At 47.1% G+C, this 14,938-nt stretch overlaps 8 protein-coding genes across 8 annotated transcripts; 5 read left to right on the top strand and 3 right to left on the bottom strand.

The window, feature by feature from the left end:
- Positions 1-384: 384 nt before the first annotated feature.
- On the top strand, positions 385-2,107 carry B0J16DRAFT_336261 (uncharacterized protein). Its single transcript, XM_046127186.1, has 3 exons — positions 385-853; positions 925-1,604; positions 1,657-2,107. Exons 1-3 carry the CDS (start codon positions 554-556, stop codon positions 2,027-2,029), a joined length of 1,353 nt encoding a protein of 450 aa, XP_045987840.1. The 5' UTR covers positions 385-553; the 3' UTR covers positions 2,030-2,107.
- Positions 2,108-3,639: 1,532 nt separating this feature from the next.
- Positions 3,640-4,289, top strand: B0J16DRAFT_87117 (uncharacterized protein). Its single transcript, XM_046134611.1, has 2 exons — positions 3,640-3,836; positions 3,910-4,289. The coding sequence occupies exons 1-2, from the start codon at positions 3,736-3,738 to the stop codon at positions 4,205-4,207; spliced, it is 399 nt and encodes a 132-aa protein (XP_045987839.1). The 5' UTR covers positions 3,640-3,735; the 3' UTR covers positions 4,208-4,289.
- Positions 4,264-5,777, top strand: B0J16DRAFT_87122 (uncharacterized protein). The gene is made up of 3 exons (XM_046134612.1): positions 4,264-4,586; positions 4,648-4,790; positions 4,855-5,777. Exons 1-3 carry the CDS (start codon positions 4,371-4,373, stop codon positions 5,729-5,731), a joined length of 1,236 nt encoding a protein of 411 aa, XP_045987838.1. The 5' UTR covers positions 4,264-4,370; the 3' UTR covers positions 5,732-5,777.
- Positions 5,778-5,788: 11 nt separating this feature from the next.
- Positions 5,789-8,029, bottom strand: B0J16DRAFT_336257 (heterokaryon incompatibility protein-domain-containing protein). Its single transcript, XM_046127185.1, has 2 exons — positions 7,601-8,029; positions 5,789-7,545 (listed from the first exon to the last, which is right to left on the bottom strand). The coding sequence occupies exons 1-2, from the start codon at positions 7,953-7,955 to the stop codon at positions 5,858-5,860; spliced, it is 2,043 nt and encodes a 680-aa protein (XP_045987837.1). The 5' UTR covers positions 7,956-8,029; the 3' UTR covers positions 5,789-5,857.
- A 505-nt stretch (positions 8,030-8,534) lies between these two features.
- B0J16DRAFT_336256 (glycoside hydrolase superfamily) lies at positions 8,535-9,773 on the bottom strand. Its single transcript, XM_046127184.1, has one exon. The coding sequence runs from the start codon at positions 9,737-9,739 to the stop codon at positions 8,552-8,554; it is 1,188 nt and encodes a 395-aa protein (XP_045987836.1). The 5' UTR covers positions 9,740-9,773; the 3' UTR covers positions 8,535-8,551.
- Positions 9,755-10,580, top strand: B0J16DRAFT_336255 (uncharacterized protein; the record flags this gene model as incomplete). Its single annotated transcript, XM_046127183.1, has 1 exon — positions 9,755-10,580. A coding segment is annotated over exon 1 (466 nt), but the record flags the coding sequence as incomplete, so codon positions are not given.
- A 204-nt stretch (positions 10,581-10,784) lies between these two features.
- B0J16DRAFT_301547 (general substrate transporter) lies at positions 10,785-12,785 on the top strand. Its single transcript, XM_046124598.1, has 2 exons — positions 10,785-11,763; positions 11,811-12,785. The coding sequence occupies exons 1-2, from the start codon at positions 11,003-11,005 to the stop codon at positions 12,715-12,717; spliced, it is 1,668 nt and encodes a 555-aa protein (XP_045987834.1). The 5' UTR covers positions 10,785-11,002; the 3' UTR covers positions 12,718-12,785.
- On the bottom strand, positions 12,786-14,579 carry B0J16DRAFT_336252 (uncharacterized protein). Its single transcript, XM_046127182.1, has one exon. The coding sequence runs from the start codon at positions 14,201-14,203 to the stop codon at positions 12,794-12,796; it is 1,410 nt and encodes a 469-aa protein (XP_045987833.1). The 5' UTR covers positions 14,204-14,579; the 3' UTR covers positions 12,786-12,793.
- Between the last annotated feature and the right edge of the window lie 359 nt (positions 14,580-14,938).

Raw genomic sequence — 14,938 nt, 5'->3', positions numbered from 1 at the left:
TTAGATCGGAGCTTGAGCCGGAGGTGGGGCGCGCGGGGGAGGGGTATGACTAATCCTAGCTGTCAACAGTAGGAGCAGACAATGATGCGGGCAGTGGCTTTAACCTTGTAATAAATTGCCAATTGAAATAATTTAACTCTCAATTCAATTGGCGATTCTGTTCACGGTGTTTACTGCTCTTTGCTGCCACTCTAACTGGGGTCGGTCCTCACACTCGATCAGGTCAACCTCCGATATCGTCAACCCCCACCATTCCTTTTTCAGTGGATCCCCGCGCTATCTTATCGCGACATAGGCCGGAGCAGGTGCGATAAAGAAATAAAAACGAAATCTTATAACTTTATAACTTTATTTTAATATATAGTTTAATTTAAATAATCCATGCATGAGTCAGAGCTTCCTGTATGCCTAGGCATTGATCCACGTGGTGGGGTCTTTGAAATGAAATAAAACATGCCACTAATTCAATCTTCTTCATCTCTCGCAATTCACTCACTTGCCTACAGCCTCAACTTTAGCAACACAACACTGCTGAGCGCCGTTCACAACTACAATGGACCCGAATCTAGAGCTCTGTAGGAGCTTGATGCATCTTAACTCAACCGAGCACCGTCAACGCCTCCAACATCTTCCCGCAGAAGAATATGCCAGGGTCAGGGTAATCGCTGAAAGAGAACAGGAGGCCCAGAAGTTGGAACAGCTCATTGCAGGCCGAGACCTTGTGCAAGTGGCCTTGATTGATCCCTCCGAAATTATAGCGTGTCAACCGCTGAAATATGCCCTCCTTGGCCGGACTACCTACGACCGTGACGAGCGTTTAATGGTCGAACGTATCACCAAAGATGTCGCAAGAGCAAGTTTCACCTTAATTGTGTTGATTTGAACTGTATGACTTGAGGACTGACCTTCAAAAACCTTGAATAGGCAAGTTCCACCTTAGTTTCTTATATTGCGAATTTTGATAAAAGTCCCCGGCCTTTCCACTTGGATGCCTGGAAGCTAGTCTATTGCGATATATGTTATGTCAACGGCGGTAGACTACAGGACATCTACGAAGAACGCCTTCGAGAAGAACAGCTCCAAACCCCTGCCGCCCGTGCCAGAGAGCTTGTGCGGGATAATGAACTCAGGAAAGCTCGGAGGAACGCTGAATGGATGATTCCGGCTATTGAACGTTTTTCAGATGAGGCACAAGCGCAGGTGGATCAGGAATACCGGCAATCCATGGAACCCTTCTTGCAACTTTGCCAAGACGAACGAACGAGGCAAATAATCTTGGCACCGCGAGGATACAAGGAAACCCTAGAACAAATCTGGAAGTGGGTATCGCCGGCGCCGCCAGCCTGGATACAAAAGATCCTTGAGGTTAAAGAAGAGTTTGGTTTCATCTGGTATATGTCCAGAGAGGTCCAACAGAAGCACGGGAATAACTGGCACACAGTCTGGGGTGGTCTTAATGATCTCTCTTTGGCAACTAGAGTAACCTGGCATAGTATCCATTGCCAGGGCTATGGCAATAGGATGACTTTGCGTGGATTGGAAACTGAGAAGTGGCCTACGTTTTATCCCAACGAGAGTATGGCAGAAGATGATGATTTGCGAAAGTAAGTCAAAATAGGCCTTTAGCAAAGAATGCATGTACTAATTACACAACAGACACTTCAGAGAAGAGAATCAAGATCTTTTGACTGCTGGAATTCTACGGAATACTTTCATCGTCATTCCTATTGAACTAACTTGCGAGGAAAATCTCCGGCGTACAGAAGCTAGTGGTGATCTTCTTGATCCTTATTGGGTTTGGGCATATGATGCAGAATGGGACAGTTCAGAAGAAACTATTTTTAATGGGGAGAAATACCAAGGGCGTATTAAGGTAGCTATTTGGTCGGTTAACTCATGGTTCTATGCTGCTCGCGGCGAGGGTACAAGTCTTCGGGATATGTGGCTAAAGGCACAGCAGCATCCTGAAAAGTTATGGATTTGTTATACGAAGGAATTCGAAGAGTGGGATCATGAGCCATACATTTAATCTCAGTCTTGTAAATATAGCCAGGGCTCCTATTACCTCTCTGAAGGAGGAAGACGCTGAATCATATTGTATAGGTAGAGTTATAACAGTGAAAGTATGCCTCGTGACAGGCACAATGCATTGGCATAAGAACCGTTGAAAATCTGATGCGGCACAAAGGTCGCAGTTCACCAAATACCACTTCATATCTCTGCCCTCTAACAGAAGCAAGCGACTGGGACACGTGGTAGATGTATGTATGATCTTATAGATACGCCTTTAACCGTTCTGGACCCCAGAATCGCTCAGTGTCGCGTAAGTTTGGAAGTCTCTTTAACCAAGGATAGCAAAATAATGATATCCAGTATCACCTTTCACGAAAGTCCATCTTCGTCAACTCCGTTGCCTTCCCACTTCACAGATCGTTAACCCACTTCCAATAGCGCATCCTCTAGGCCCCTGACCAGGTGATTGAAACGCCATCGTTGCATTAAAGACGAAGTATTTGCGGCGTAAGCCTGAGCGTAGTCGTCTCTCCGTTCCTAGACCAACATCATGCAGGATGTCGGGCTCTAGCGGTACAGGGAAGCCGATCTCGATTAATGAAAAGGTTGTGGTTGTTAATGACAGCTTATTTCCTAGATAACGACCCCCTCATTGTCTTCTATCCTGTCCTTGGAGAGAGGCTTGCTGTCCGTACGGAGTAATTGCGGTATAGAGGATTAAAGGGGTGAAAAGGGTGCAAAGGGACGAGAAGCCAGAATCAGAGCCCGCCAGTGGAGAACACTTCAAGAACGTCCTGAACCAAAGTTAGTCGTTGCCAGAAGCACTAAAGTCACTGGAACAATCCCGCCACAGAAACGCAGATGGATGGTCATCTTGACAACAGCCCTGAACGGGCCAAGAGACATACAGCTGGACAAGGCACAGGAGGAATATGATGGAGCATGGTAACACGATCAACTATGAGACGGAGGGCCCCATTCGCCGACTCATGGTGTGAGAGCTAGTGATCACTACCATATCCCGATATCATCTCGGTATGTGAACCAGCGAAATGATCAAATACTGGAAAGCGTGGACTCCATCTTTCAGTACCACGAGACACAAGGAGTAGCCCAATCAAGCATTAGATCGATTTGCTATAGTGACTCTCATAACCTGTTTCTACAACTGAACTCTACTGTCTAACCTCTTTGAAAATGTTCCACTCGGACAGCCTTTCAATCTTGCAAAAGAACTTTTGCTTACCCTGGACAGCAAGGCACTCATACTCTCTCCCAGTTGCGGGGTTACAATAGCCGTAAACTTGGTTATCCACTAGCGAAAAGAGTTAGTCAGTGTAACTCTCTTCAAGAAGTTCTTTGAGTATTAGAAGTCCCATCAGAACGCGCTTTAGCAGGTTCTCTAACAAGCTTTTCAGTGAGGTTCCTGTTAGTCTCACTCATAATGCTGGAGCTTTCGTCTCTCGATCTTACTTCTCATTGGCGGATGGAGCAGTCAGAGAAACCCTTGTCAACGGGCAATTCATCCCAATTAAGTATAGCATAACCGAGGGCCTCAATCACAAGCCACCAGTCAGCCAGCCACCTAAATACTTCCGTCCTTTTACCAACTACTCCACGTCTATAGGTTCATATACGAACCAAGCAACTACCATCTGAGTCATCAAGATTTAAAAAGCAACTCTTGGCTCCAAATCTGCCTTCGACAGGATAATTCTCATTATGGAAGAGCCACGATCCGGACTCGCTAGTAAGCGGAGCCGCACAGGCTGCGTAGGATGTCGACAGAAAAAGCTGCGGTGTGATGAAAAGCGTCCTTATTGGTAAGTCCCGCACCTTGGCTCTGTTAGTAACGCCTATTTGAATCAAACCGGTTAGACCAACCGCATATAACAGTTCAAGATGCACCGCCAAAGGGGAACCATGCATCTACCAACCAAAACTCCCCCTGCGCGAGCGGAGAGGCGCGTTGGGCCCTGGTCAGCACTCCCCATGGTCTTTTGATGGGTCCCAAGTTTCGACGGACTCGCCGTCCCGTACGAGACGCACTGTGTCAGCCTCAACCAACAAGCTTACTCAAAATCCCTTAATGCTAAAGGCTTGGCACTCCGGTCTAAATAGGTCGTTGAATCCTTTCGATACCTTGCCGATCAACATGCCTTTCAAGTCACTGGAACTTCTCCGATATTGTTAGTCTGGGTACTTACAAGTCCAAGTATAATTCTAACGGCATGGAAATAGTTTTCCAGACTGGACAGAACCGTACTTTACCACAAGAAGAACTGCGCGACAGGTAATTAAATAACGCACAACCCGGCAATGATGTTCTGACCAGGATATGTTATTCTAGACCGACTATGGTGATCCATGATCCAGATGTCCTGCGTAACGTTTTACTAATATCTAGTCTTCACTATGCGTGGAATGCAGGGGACCTCCAATTATTTGAGTCTACATTTCTGTTCCACAAGATTGAAACTATACGCCAAGTCAACTTTTGGCTACAGAATTCCAAAAATAAAAAAGACCGCATGATGTGTACAAATTATATCAACACATTGTCCTTTATCGAGGTAAGGCATCTCCAACTAAAGACTCGGTTCTGACCTTTGCTTAATGATACTAATTGCTTAGTGTTGCCTTGGTAACTTTGACATTGCAGATTCACACTTAAATGGCCTTATGTCATATCTAGACGCCACCCGGCAATCGCTCGACAACGACTCCATCGCGTCGAAAGAGGTTGAAACCGAGATGATAGATCGTTATATCATACTGTAAGGCTGTTGAACCCCTTTATCTTGGAGCGAGCATTTGAGGGCTGACCATTCACTAAATCAGTGTGTGCAATTTTGTTCAAAGCCAAAAGAGCCGCGTAGATGACTTTTTGAGAAGTCACGATACAACCGCTTCACCCTTCAATTCTGGAGACCCATTGCCTATAATACACAAATGGCACCATCAAGAAGAAACCGGGCCTGCCTTTCGCCTCAGAACGGTATCCTTGATGCCATTCTTCTTTGCCCCTGCCACTTGGGATAGAATGCCTGCCGATATCGATGCACGAGCCATCATCAATGCTCTCCAGCAAACTACATATCTGCACGGATTGAGATATAGAAACGCGTTAGCAGATACGGTCACGAACGCAACCTGGAAAGTTTGGAAGAGTGGCAGTGCTGTGAAGCTATTCTCTGCATTCATCGATGGCCACATGGAAATCTTTTCCGATGTTGAACAGCCGTCCTCGGATGGGATTCAGGATGTTGACGATCGGCCAATTCTATCGTCTTGGTCCGGCCTCTGCGTCGGAGTCGGCATGTATCTGGCTACTGTCCTTGGAATGAGCAACCGGGGGTTACCACCGGTAACTCAACTACATTATCATACCCTCAATATCCTGAAGCGTGACATGGAGAGGGGCTTACGATCTCTGGATAAGATGAGTAAAGAGGAGCAAGATTTGTGGTTTTGGAAGGCTTTCACTGGGTCGTTGAGTCTAATACATGCTCAGTCACTCTCGTATAGTAAACAGTTGAGCGAACTGTTTTCAGATTTTACTTGCTACATGCGGATGTGGGTGGCGAGATCGGGTATCACGCGATGGGCAGAAGCTAGGACGGTATTAATGCGAACTGCCTGGCCTGTAAGCTCAAGTCAGGACAGCTTAATGCTGTTGCTGTGGCAGACTTATACAGAAATGGGAAGCAGCACATAAACACAAACTAGTATACGATATTATAAGAATAATATAATCCTTTAAGATCAACCTGCAGCCAAAACTCTTCTACTGTCAATATATTACTCCAGGGTCCGTCCCATGATTGCGATGGATTGGTTAAAACTATATTATTACCAACTCTTCTACCGCGGAGAATCTCTTGTACCAAAGCGAGGAATCATGGCTTGCATCTATTCGGGGTCTGCTAGCGACATTTCTGGTGATAAGCTGGTCGGCAATATGGCCTTCATTTGGCTTGTAGTAAGATCCATATATCAGGCCTACCCTGCGATACTCCGAACCTGTTCCTACTACAGGCTGTAGGAGCAGCCCTACCGGCAGGTGCAACTTTCCCTTACGGCTCTGGTACTCAGATACCCCTGTATACAGAAGTAAACACTTGATCTGTTTAACAATCAAGTAGTTGAAATCCATGTGCACCGGGCAGTCGAAGTAAACAGTACCTTCTTGATTGTTCATGAGGGTATAGTCGCCCTTCAAGATCGGTGAAATTGGCCCTCGCAAGTTTATTCTGCCATTGCTAACCCGACCTGTCGGATCATGGTGGTTCAAGGGCGTGCATTCTGTCTCGCCAAGTCGCGCATGAAATATGGTTGTCCCACCCTCTTGGCGAACCATCTCTAGGAATTTTACTGAAGTGTTTATCGCTGCCCATGACCACGTAGGTGTGCCTTGGATTGGCTGTCTTGAACACTCCGTTAATTTGCCAGGTGACGTGTTAAAACTCCTGTCATGGCTTCCTTGGGCATTATGCCATGAAAGTCCTTGAAAGATCCAACAACTCCATAGTCCAGCAAGGTACTTGGTATCAGAGGGCATTTCCTTGAGGGCTTTCTGTGCAAATCCCGATAAGGCTGGAAGGCGATCGCCTTGGTTAGTCAGCTTGAGCTTGGAATACTCCTCGACAATATCCAGCCAGAAACGACAATCCAGCCATGGACCTGAGCCACGACCCTTCGTTGCAGTGCTGCCCATGGCACTTAAACCCATGTGTGTAGGTTTACGGGCGTGCCCAACGACCGCGTCTTCAATCCTTGTGCCTTCCTTGCATGACCAAAGAAGGTTCGCCGCCGTAAAGTATAGAACCCTAGGCGATAGAAGTCGCTCTTGTAACACCCAGCCTCTAGTCAGTAACGGCCATCGACAAGCGCCTTTCTCGTGCTTGTCGTCTTCGCATGTATTGATATCTGTAGGGACTGCAAGCCATCTGAAGGTTTCGTTTTTGCGCGTTACTCCCGACCATTCGATACAGTCCTTGAAGGAAGCGAAACCAGCGTGAGTCTCCTCGTCACAAGGTTTATCCAGAATCCCACTACAGCAGTCTGGATTGGAAGTCGCTGCAATAGTGAGCCAAGAGTTGCCGTACACATGCTGCATACGCCCAGCTTCTCGAGCCCAATCGTCGGGGCTGTTCTGGATAATGCAGAGTGAATCAATCCAGACATACTCTATGTTCAATCGCCAAGCGACACGTATGGTATCTTGGTATAGCAGAGGCAGATCTTCCCATATGATGCAACCAAAATGGTCATCGACATTTCGTTTGTTGGTGATTAAGGGTTGTTTGGACCCCCAACAGTGACTGAGACAGATGTAGGGGGCGGAATAACCTCCTTTCTGCAAGCGGATATCATGAGGACTACGGCCGACTTTGATCACTCTTGTTGGAAGCGGTGTAGGGCACCTTCCATGGCATTTATGCATCGTATTGCATCTTTCTAATTTGTCATAAGCCCATTCCAGCTTTTGGAACTGGTACGGCTTAAAGATATGCCAAGGACATGGGATACCTTGAGTAAAGGCAAACCATTAGTGTATATCCAAGTCAACTTAGATAGGACTTACCGGGATGAGAGTATATGTGAAAGCATCTATCAATAAAATAAAGAGGTGATTGGAAGCGCTCTTCTGGAAGAGGAATCTTGAGAACAAGGCACTGCTGACTAGAGAAAAAGAGTGTTTGTGTCGATTCAAATCTGAGGTCTGGACCGATCGCCCTGACAGCCAACATTTGTAATCCCTCACACAGATCACAGCAAACCTCAGGCTTTTGAGGAAGCCGAAGCGCTGGTATTTCACCGCGTGCATTGCCAAGGTAGTCAGGCTTAACAGAACGAAGTAGGTTTCTCGACTGCTCACATCTAGATATAAATGACCTCGCGCATTCCTCGGTCGTAATGAAGTCTTGAGGTTCCGACATTGTGTGTAGAATAAAATAGAGTAAATGGGGATAGAGATCGTAGATCAATAATAAAATCGGTATGCTATTGGAACACGTTGATAATGATCATGATCTGACAATGGTAGATTGTTGTACAAGATGTTCCAAACCCCGCGATCATGTCACGTGTACTCTAGGACTTTCAGCCACTTACAGAAATTATATACTGAGCTGTCGGTGCAAAAAAGAGGAAAAGATTGACAGTAATGCCAAAAACAAAAAAAAAGGAATTCTTTACAGAAGCCCGAATTTTATGTTGGGCAAGAGTAGAAAAAGGTCTGATGTGACCGACGGATTTTTGATGGATCAACAATGTGAAAGAGAAAGAGAAAAGTGAGAAAAGTAAGAAAAGAAAGGTAAAAGGATCGGAGGGAATATTACAATATCACATTCTAATCCTGTAGAATAGTGAATAAATCCGCGCTTCAATACCTATTAAATCCTTTAAAGATATTGTGTTTATTGAAGGACTCGAAAATGCTGACATGCCCCTCAAAGACGGGTTTCCCAAGTAGGAGATAGTACGATTCAGTTGTCTCGTATTATCTATGAATAAGTCGTCAAAGTCAAGCTGTCTATTCCAGTGCAAAGTTGGTATAGACCCTCCCCTCCCAACCCGAAAGTACCGGCCGTCCACCATCCCGCGGCCTTGCCTCGTCCGTCGTACAAACAAGCAGCCTCACTTGATCAATCTCACACCCCAGGGCGGTACAAACATCCGGACCAATCCTTTCCACCTGACTCATGTTCATCACCACGAGCGCCCTCCTTCCAACCTGACTCTCCTTGATAAAAGAAAACAAAGACTCATCGTCGCCATCCACAAGCTTAAATGAACCAAACACAAAAATATCTTGGTGTCGTTTCCTGATTCTCAACATGGCTTTGTAGAAACTCAGGATCGATCTTGGGTCTTTAGCTTGTTTTGCAGCGTTGATGGCGCGATAATCGTCGTGTACTTTCATCCAAGGCTGAGCATCTCCCTGCGAGAACCCAGCATTTGGTGTATCATCCCACTGGAACGGAATCCGTGAATGATCGCGCGCCATGATTTGAAGTCCGTTCATGGTGTCTTTCACCCGTTTCTCAATTCCAGATCTCACCGCCTCGTCGTAGAAATTCCTGCTCTCGATATCCTTGTACTCTTCAACTCCCCAACTTGTAGGCATGTTGGTCATACCGATCTCCTGACCTTGATAGAGGAAGAGAGTTCCTGTCATGGTCGTCTGCCATAGTGCGATAGTCTTGGCCGATTTGAGCCACCATTCTGGCGTAGACGCGTCGCCGAAACGATCCACTGCTCGTCCATTATCATGGTTCTCGCAGAACACTGTAGTCCACGCATCCGTTCCTTCAATAAAGCTCTGCCACTTTTCCACAACCGCTTTCAGCCTCCGTAATGAGAACGGCTGGTAAATATACTTGTCTCCAAAACCGTTGCCGTTACCGAGCCTGATCATGGAGAACTCGAACACCATATCCAGCTCCTTCGCAGCCGCAGATACATAAGGAATGACCTGTGCTGGATCAGGCGTATTGGAAAGTTCGCCGACAGATACAGCGTTGTACGGCTTGAGGACCTTCTCATACATCTCATGGATGAACTCATGAATCCTTGGTCCGTTGCACCACATTTCTGGCGCTGGCTGATGGGGTGACGAAGGATCTGTGATAGGCGCGTCGACAAAATCCCTCCTCTTCGAATATTTGTTGACCGTGTCGATTCTGAAGCCATCGACACCGCGATCGAGCCAAAACCGCATGGTGTCCTCATAGATCGCCTCGCGACACTCCTGGTTGTCCCAGTTCAAATCAGGTTGGTCCGACGCGTACAAATGAAGATAGTATTCTTGCGTAAGCTCGTCCCAAGTCCACGTCGAAGACGCAAAATAGCCCCTCCAATTCGTAGGCGGTTGTCTCACGCCATTTTCGTCATAACGTGCAGGTTTCCAGATATACCAATCTCTCTTCGCATTATCACGCGACGATCTCGATTCCTTGAACCATCGATGCTCACTGGATGTGTGGTTGACAACAAGATCAAGAATAACCTTCAAACCGCGTTTATGACACTCTGCGACGAGAATGTCAACATCTTGGACGCTTCCATAGGGTTCGTAAATCTTTTGATAATCGGATACGTCGTAGCCCATATCACTTTGTGGGCTTTCAAAGATTGGAGAAACCCATACGACGTCAATAGCCAAGTCGTGAAGATAATCAAGCTTGGAAATGAGACCGGGCAAGTCGCCCCAGCCGTCGCCGTTGGAATCTTTGAAGCTTGCTGGGTAGACTTGGTAGAATGAGGCGGCTTTCCACCAAGGGTGATTACCGACGTAGCCGTTTTGAGTGTCCCAGATTACTGAGCCCATGGTGACGCTGGCGACAAATTAGTGAATGAAGGGGGAATGGAAAAAGAGGGGAGAATTGAGGGCAGTAATGAATTGATGAGACAAAATGAAAATTGGATGAGGGGAATGAGTTGTTTATCCGTCGCAGTCTCATCTGCGACCCGATGTGGCGACCCGTGCAACCCCATCAAAATCTCATATCTCGGAGTTTCCACCGTGTTGCACAAACTTTTTATTCCCTGTTAGCAACAGGATGTTCCGACGATGTCATCAAAGGCGCGGAGGCTCCGTACTGGCAAACATTTTCTCGTCAAGTAACTAGCGGAGTTACTCCGCCGGCTTACCTGACCAATGCTAGCACTCGGACTAGAGCGGACACTCCGCTCCTGAGTCGGAGTCTCCTGTCAAAAGAATCATCTCGGCAAGATTCTCCAATGCTTTCCCTGCACCTGCACCCCACACCTTCCCCGGATTCTTCTTCCTTCCCCATACGTTGTGTCGAAAATAATGTTTGTTGCTTGTCTCTTCATGCAATACTTGTATTGAACTAGCCTTTTGTCCGGTTGGGCTCGGCGACATCGCTCGTTGGCGTATATAAAGAGACTGATTCCTGCTTCTTGTCCACCGCCACATTCACCACATCACTCTTCAATTCCTTCAATCCGATCATTCACCATGGCAGATCCCAAGACACCCCCTGCGCAGCATGACGAGTCTCCCACGACAGAGATGCTCGCCTCAGATGCGAAAGTCGCTGCTGAGGCTGAACACCACATGACCCTTTGGCAAGCGGTCAAGACATATCCCAAAGCCATAGGCTGGTCCGTCCTGCTATCCACCACTCTCATCATGGAAGGTTACGACCTCGCTCTGCTAGGCAATCTCTACGCATCTCCCGTGTTCAACCAGAAATTCGGCGAGTATAATGCCGAGAAAGAGAAATACGCTGTCTCGGCAGCTTGGCAATCTGGGTTATCCAACGGTGCCCGTGCAGGCGAGATCATAGGGCTCATTCTCGCTGGATGGGCTTCTGATCGCTATGGATACAAGATGACCACAGTCGGAGCACTTGTTCTCATGATTGCCTTTGTATTCGTCCTGTTCTTCGCACCCAATGTGAAAATTCTTGTTTTGGGAGAAGTTCTCTGTGGTAAGTTCGGTCCCTCATGCAAGCTGTGCCGCGCTGACGTTATAGGTATTCCTTGGGGTGCATTCCAATCCGTAACACCTGCATATGCGTCCGAAGTAGCACCGGTTGTGCTCCGACCGTACCTTACGACTTTTATCAACATGTGCTGGGTTATTGGACAGTTCTTTGCTGCTGCTGTTAATAAGGGCTCTGTTGGTCGTGGGGATGAGTGGGCTTATCGCATTCCTTTTGGTGTGCAGTGGGTTTGGCCTGTGCCTATCCTTGCAGGTGTCATCTTTGCTCCCGAGTAAGTTATCAGTTCATCATTTTCCAGATGGCAACTAACATTTTCAGGTCGCCTTGGTGGCATGTTCGAAAGGGTAATCGCGCCGCCGCGAAGAAATCCCTTCTCCGATTGACATCTCCCAACCAACCCAACTTCAACGCGGACGATACCATCGCCATGATCGAACATACAAATGAGATGGAAAAGAACATGAAGGAAGGAACCAGTTATCGAGACTGCTTCAAGGGTATTGATCTTCGACGAACAGAAATTGTCGTGGGTATCTGGCTAGTCCAAACTCTAGGAGGTCAAAACCTCATGGGCTATTTCTCATATTTCTTGACCCAAGCAGGAATGGACGCGAGTAACTCATTCTCACTTTCCATGGCACAGTATGCTCTCGGTATGGTTGGCACATTCGGCTCTTGGTTCTTGATGGCCAAAGTCGGTCGACGTACCATTCATTTCACCGGTCTTTGCACCCAACTTCTCATCCTCATAATCGTCGGCTCCCTTTCATTCTCCGACAACAACGGTTCAGTCTGGGCCATTGGCGCAATGCTAATCGTCTTTACTTTCGTCTACGATTTCACTGTCGGACCAGTTACTTATTCCCTCATTTCCGAACTCTCATCAACGCGTCTTAAAGCCAAGACTATTGTCATGGCTCGTGCTGCGTACAATGCTAGCAATATTTTCGTCAATGTCATGACGAATTACCAATTATCTTCGACAGCTTGGAATTGGGGTGCGCGCACGGCTTATTTCTGGGCTGGTACTTGTTTGATCTCTGCGATTTGGGTGTATTTCAGACTTCCTGAACCGAGAGGTCGGACTTATGCTGAGTTGGATATGTTGTTTGAACGAAAGGTATCGGCTAGGAAGTTTGCTTCGACGAAGATTGATCCTTACTCTGAACACGACACGGCGGGACTTTCTGGAAAGAACTTGGCAGTTGAGAAGGAGATGCAGTAGATAGTTGGCCAGACTCGAATAGCGATGGGAATCAATTGTTTCTGTACCTGTAGCGTGGAGCAATTAATTATTTTATTTATTGTGGACTGTGCCTCGGTATTGACGGGCTGTCAAGTCTGGGCAACACCTGTTGAATATGCTTCTCCAACAAAGGCTGATACGTAGAAATGCCCCCCGGTAATTTCGTAATGAGATCTCGAATATACATCAAATCATCTTCAGGCGAACTCCCCATCGCTAACCCCTGCGGAGTTGACGACGCGACAGGCACGCGCGCCAAAACATCCACCACAGCTGAGACAATATCGTACAATTTCTCCGTTACACCTATACCATGGATTTTAATACTGTCTATTGAAAGATCCCTCGTTGATAGCATTAGGTCTTTCGCGACGACCAGAGGGTATTGATACGTGAGGCTGTGCTGATGCGCGTTTTCGCTGAGATGACCGAGGTGGAGACGGAGTTTCCAGACAATCATGCGTAGCCAGAGCTGCGTTATTCTCAAATTGGCTTTTTGAGTTTCGTGTAGTTGGGTATCTGGTTTGATGGCTGTATTAACAGCTGTCTCGACGTAATCAAGTGATGAGAGCGACGGTGTGATTGCGAATCGCTCTTGGTTATGAAGGGCGACAAAGGACGTGTCGATTGGTCGGAAGAGAGCAGATAGACTCCAGAACCCGGATAATGAAGGGTCATTCATGTCGATTTCTGGCGCTTCATCTGTGATTTGCAGCGTAATCGGTCGACGATACCGTATCGCGTGTGATCGTTCAGATACCACCAACACCCAGAATAAGCGATCCGCCAACGCCTTATCTGCATGACTCATATCGTCCAGTCTCAACAAACAAAACAAAGTCGTAGCTTGTCGCAGAAATAAAAACGTCTGACTATGATGTGACAAACGCGCTTGACAGGCGTAGAGAAAGAATGCGAGAAGACATTGGTTCAGACTGGGTCTTGGGATAGATTGGTGCACAGCGACAACTTGGTCGACAATCATCGATCCATACGTAGCATTATTCTCCGCAATGAGACCCTGTGAGAGTAAACTCTCTGGTTCTTCTGTTTGAAGCAGGACCTGCGCGCACATAGCGACGAGAACAGAATACGCTTCCAATCTCCCTTCCACGGTCGATCTAAGCTGCTGAACATAGTCGCGTGTAAGAATAGGTATCGTAGGATATAATCTTGCAAAAAAGCGCTCGATGCAATGATCTAGAACTTGATCTGGCACAAGCTCAAACAATTTGGTCAACGCATCCTGCGTTGTATTCGGCGAAGTTGGATACGCGTACTGATAAACAGGTTGAATGAACGTCGGCGAGCCTGTTTGACCGATACAGCGATCCGCAAGTCCTGCATCCACACATCGTCTACAAGGCCGATACTCATTGCAACCCCGTCGGAGTGTTTTGCAGCGTTGACATGCTCTGGGGACTTGCGTTCGTTTGGCGGGAGGATTCGGAGGATTATCGGCCATTATGATAGTGCACTGATAGCACACGTGCGGGTATGAACGGAGTGATAGAAACGAGGCTGTGTTTATCAGAGGATAGATTGCGATAATCGCGCAACGTGGGACTCCAGGATAAGGTGGAGACTCGCATTGACCAGATGAGGAAACGGGATCCTTGGGATAAGGTAACAGAAAGATAACAGAAACGTGAAGTTGGTCCGATATGATGTCAGCGAATCAAAGTTCTCCGATGCGGGATTGAGTTTTTCTTGGAGAGGTTGGTAGGGAATTGGCATTAAACAAAAGTCTTGGTACCCCGCTTGAAGAACCAACAGACTGGTCTAGTTGAGTCATGTGATGTGAATACCCTGAAGCTGAACCAAATGTACCCTGAACCAACACGAAGTTCAAGACTTCCAAGCAACAAATCAAGAAGGTAGTATCTGGAAAGATCTTGGAATTCAGCTGGCAAATTGCGGTGAGATATCCCTTGAGCCTCTAATGCAAATATGATCCAACATATTCGCTCCGACCCTCGGATACCCTTGTAGATCCTACAATGTCTTACCGTCGTACGTAACTAGTACACGACCTAGACGGCCCAAGCTCCTGGGCATTTCACACTTCCGGCTCAGCGAGTAATGCGCCCGTTGGCTAGCTGGGATACTCTAAATCGACGTTGGTCGTATCTCTTGGCTGTACCGCTGCCATGGTCCATGGATCGCTGTTGAATAATGATAAGGTAACGGAATGGAATGC

The sequence above is a fragment of the Fusarium flagelliforme genome (genome assembly GCF_020744385.1).
Source record: "Fusarium flagelliforme strain FIESC 12 MPI-CAGE-AA-0113 chromosome Unknown B0J16scaffold_2, whole genome shotgun sequence".
In the NCBI taxonomy this organism is placed as follows: domain Eukaryota; kingdom Fungi; phylum Ascomycota; class Sordariomycetes; order Hypocreales; family Nectriaceae; genus Fusarium; species Fusarium flagelliforme.
Note: the sequence above shows the minus strand (reverse complement) of the source record. Positions and strands in the feature narration are given on the sequence as shown.

Bases quoted from the DNA above. Each gene is read 5' to 3' on its own strand.
- B0J16DRAFT_336252 (XM_046127182.1), bottom strand. From the start codon at position 14,203: ATGGCCGATAATCCTCCGAATCCTCCCGCCAAACGAACGCAAGTCCCC.
- B0J16DRAFT_336257 (XM_046127185.1), bottom strand. From the start codon at position 7,955: ATGTCGGAACCTCAAGACTTCATTACGACCGAGGAATGCGCGAGGTCA. The intron at 7,546-7,600 runs GTAAGTCCTATC...CCTTTACTCAAG, and splicing joins TCACATATACTCTCATCCCG to GTATCCCATGTCCTTGGCAT.
- B0J16DRAFT_336261 (XM_046127186.1), top strand. From the start codon at position 554: ATGGACCCGAATCTAGAGCTCTGTAGGAGCTTGATGCATCTTAACTCA. The intron at 854-924 runs GCAAGTTTCACC...AACCTTGAATAG, and splicing joins TCACCAAAGATGTCGCAAGA to GCAAGTTCCACCTTAGTTTC. The intron at 1,605-1,656 runs GTAAGTCAAAAT...ATTACACAACAG, and splicing joins GAAGATGATGATTTGCGAAA to ACACTTCAGAGAAGAGAATC.
- B0J16DRAFT_87122 (XM_046134612.1), top strand. From the start codon at position 4,371: ATGGTGATCCATGATCCAGATGTCCTGCGTAACGTTTTACTAATATCT. The intron at 4,587-4,647 runs GTAAGGCATCTC...CTAATTGCTTAG, and splicing joins ACACATTGTCCTTTATCGAG to TGTTGCCTTGGTAACTTTGA. The intron at 4,791-4,854 runs GTAAGGCTGTTG...TCACTAAATCAG, and splicing joins ATAGATCGTTATATCATACT to TGTGTGCAATTTTGTTCAAA.
- B0J16DRAFT_336256 (XM_046127184.1), bottom strand. From the start codon at position 9,739: ATGCGGTTTTGGCTCGATCGCGGTGTCGATGGCTTCAGAATCGACACG.
- B0J16DRAFT_87117 (XM_046134611.1), top strand. From the start codon at position 3,736: ATGGAAGAGCCACGATCCGGACTCGCTAGTAAGCGGAGCCGCACAGGC. The intron at 3,837-3,909 runs GTAAGTCCCGCA...CGCATATAACAG, and splicing joins GATGAAAAGCGTCCTTATTG to TTCAAGATGCACCGCCAAAG.
- B0J16DRAFT_301547 (XM_046124598.1), top strand. From the start codon at position 11,003: ATGGCAGATCCCAAGACACCCCCTGCGCAGCATGACGAGTCTCCCACG. The intron at 11,764-11,810 runs GTAAGTTATCAG...TAACATTTTCAG, and splicing joins GGTGTCATCTTTGCTCCCGA to GTCGCCTTGGTGGCATGTTC.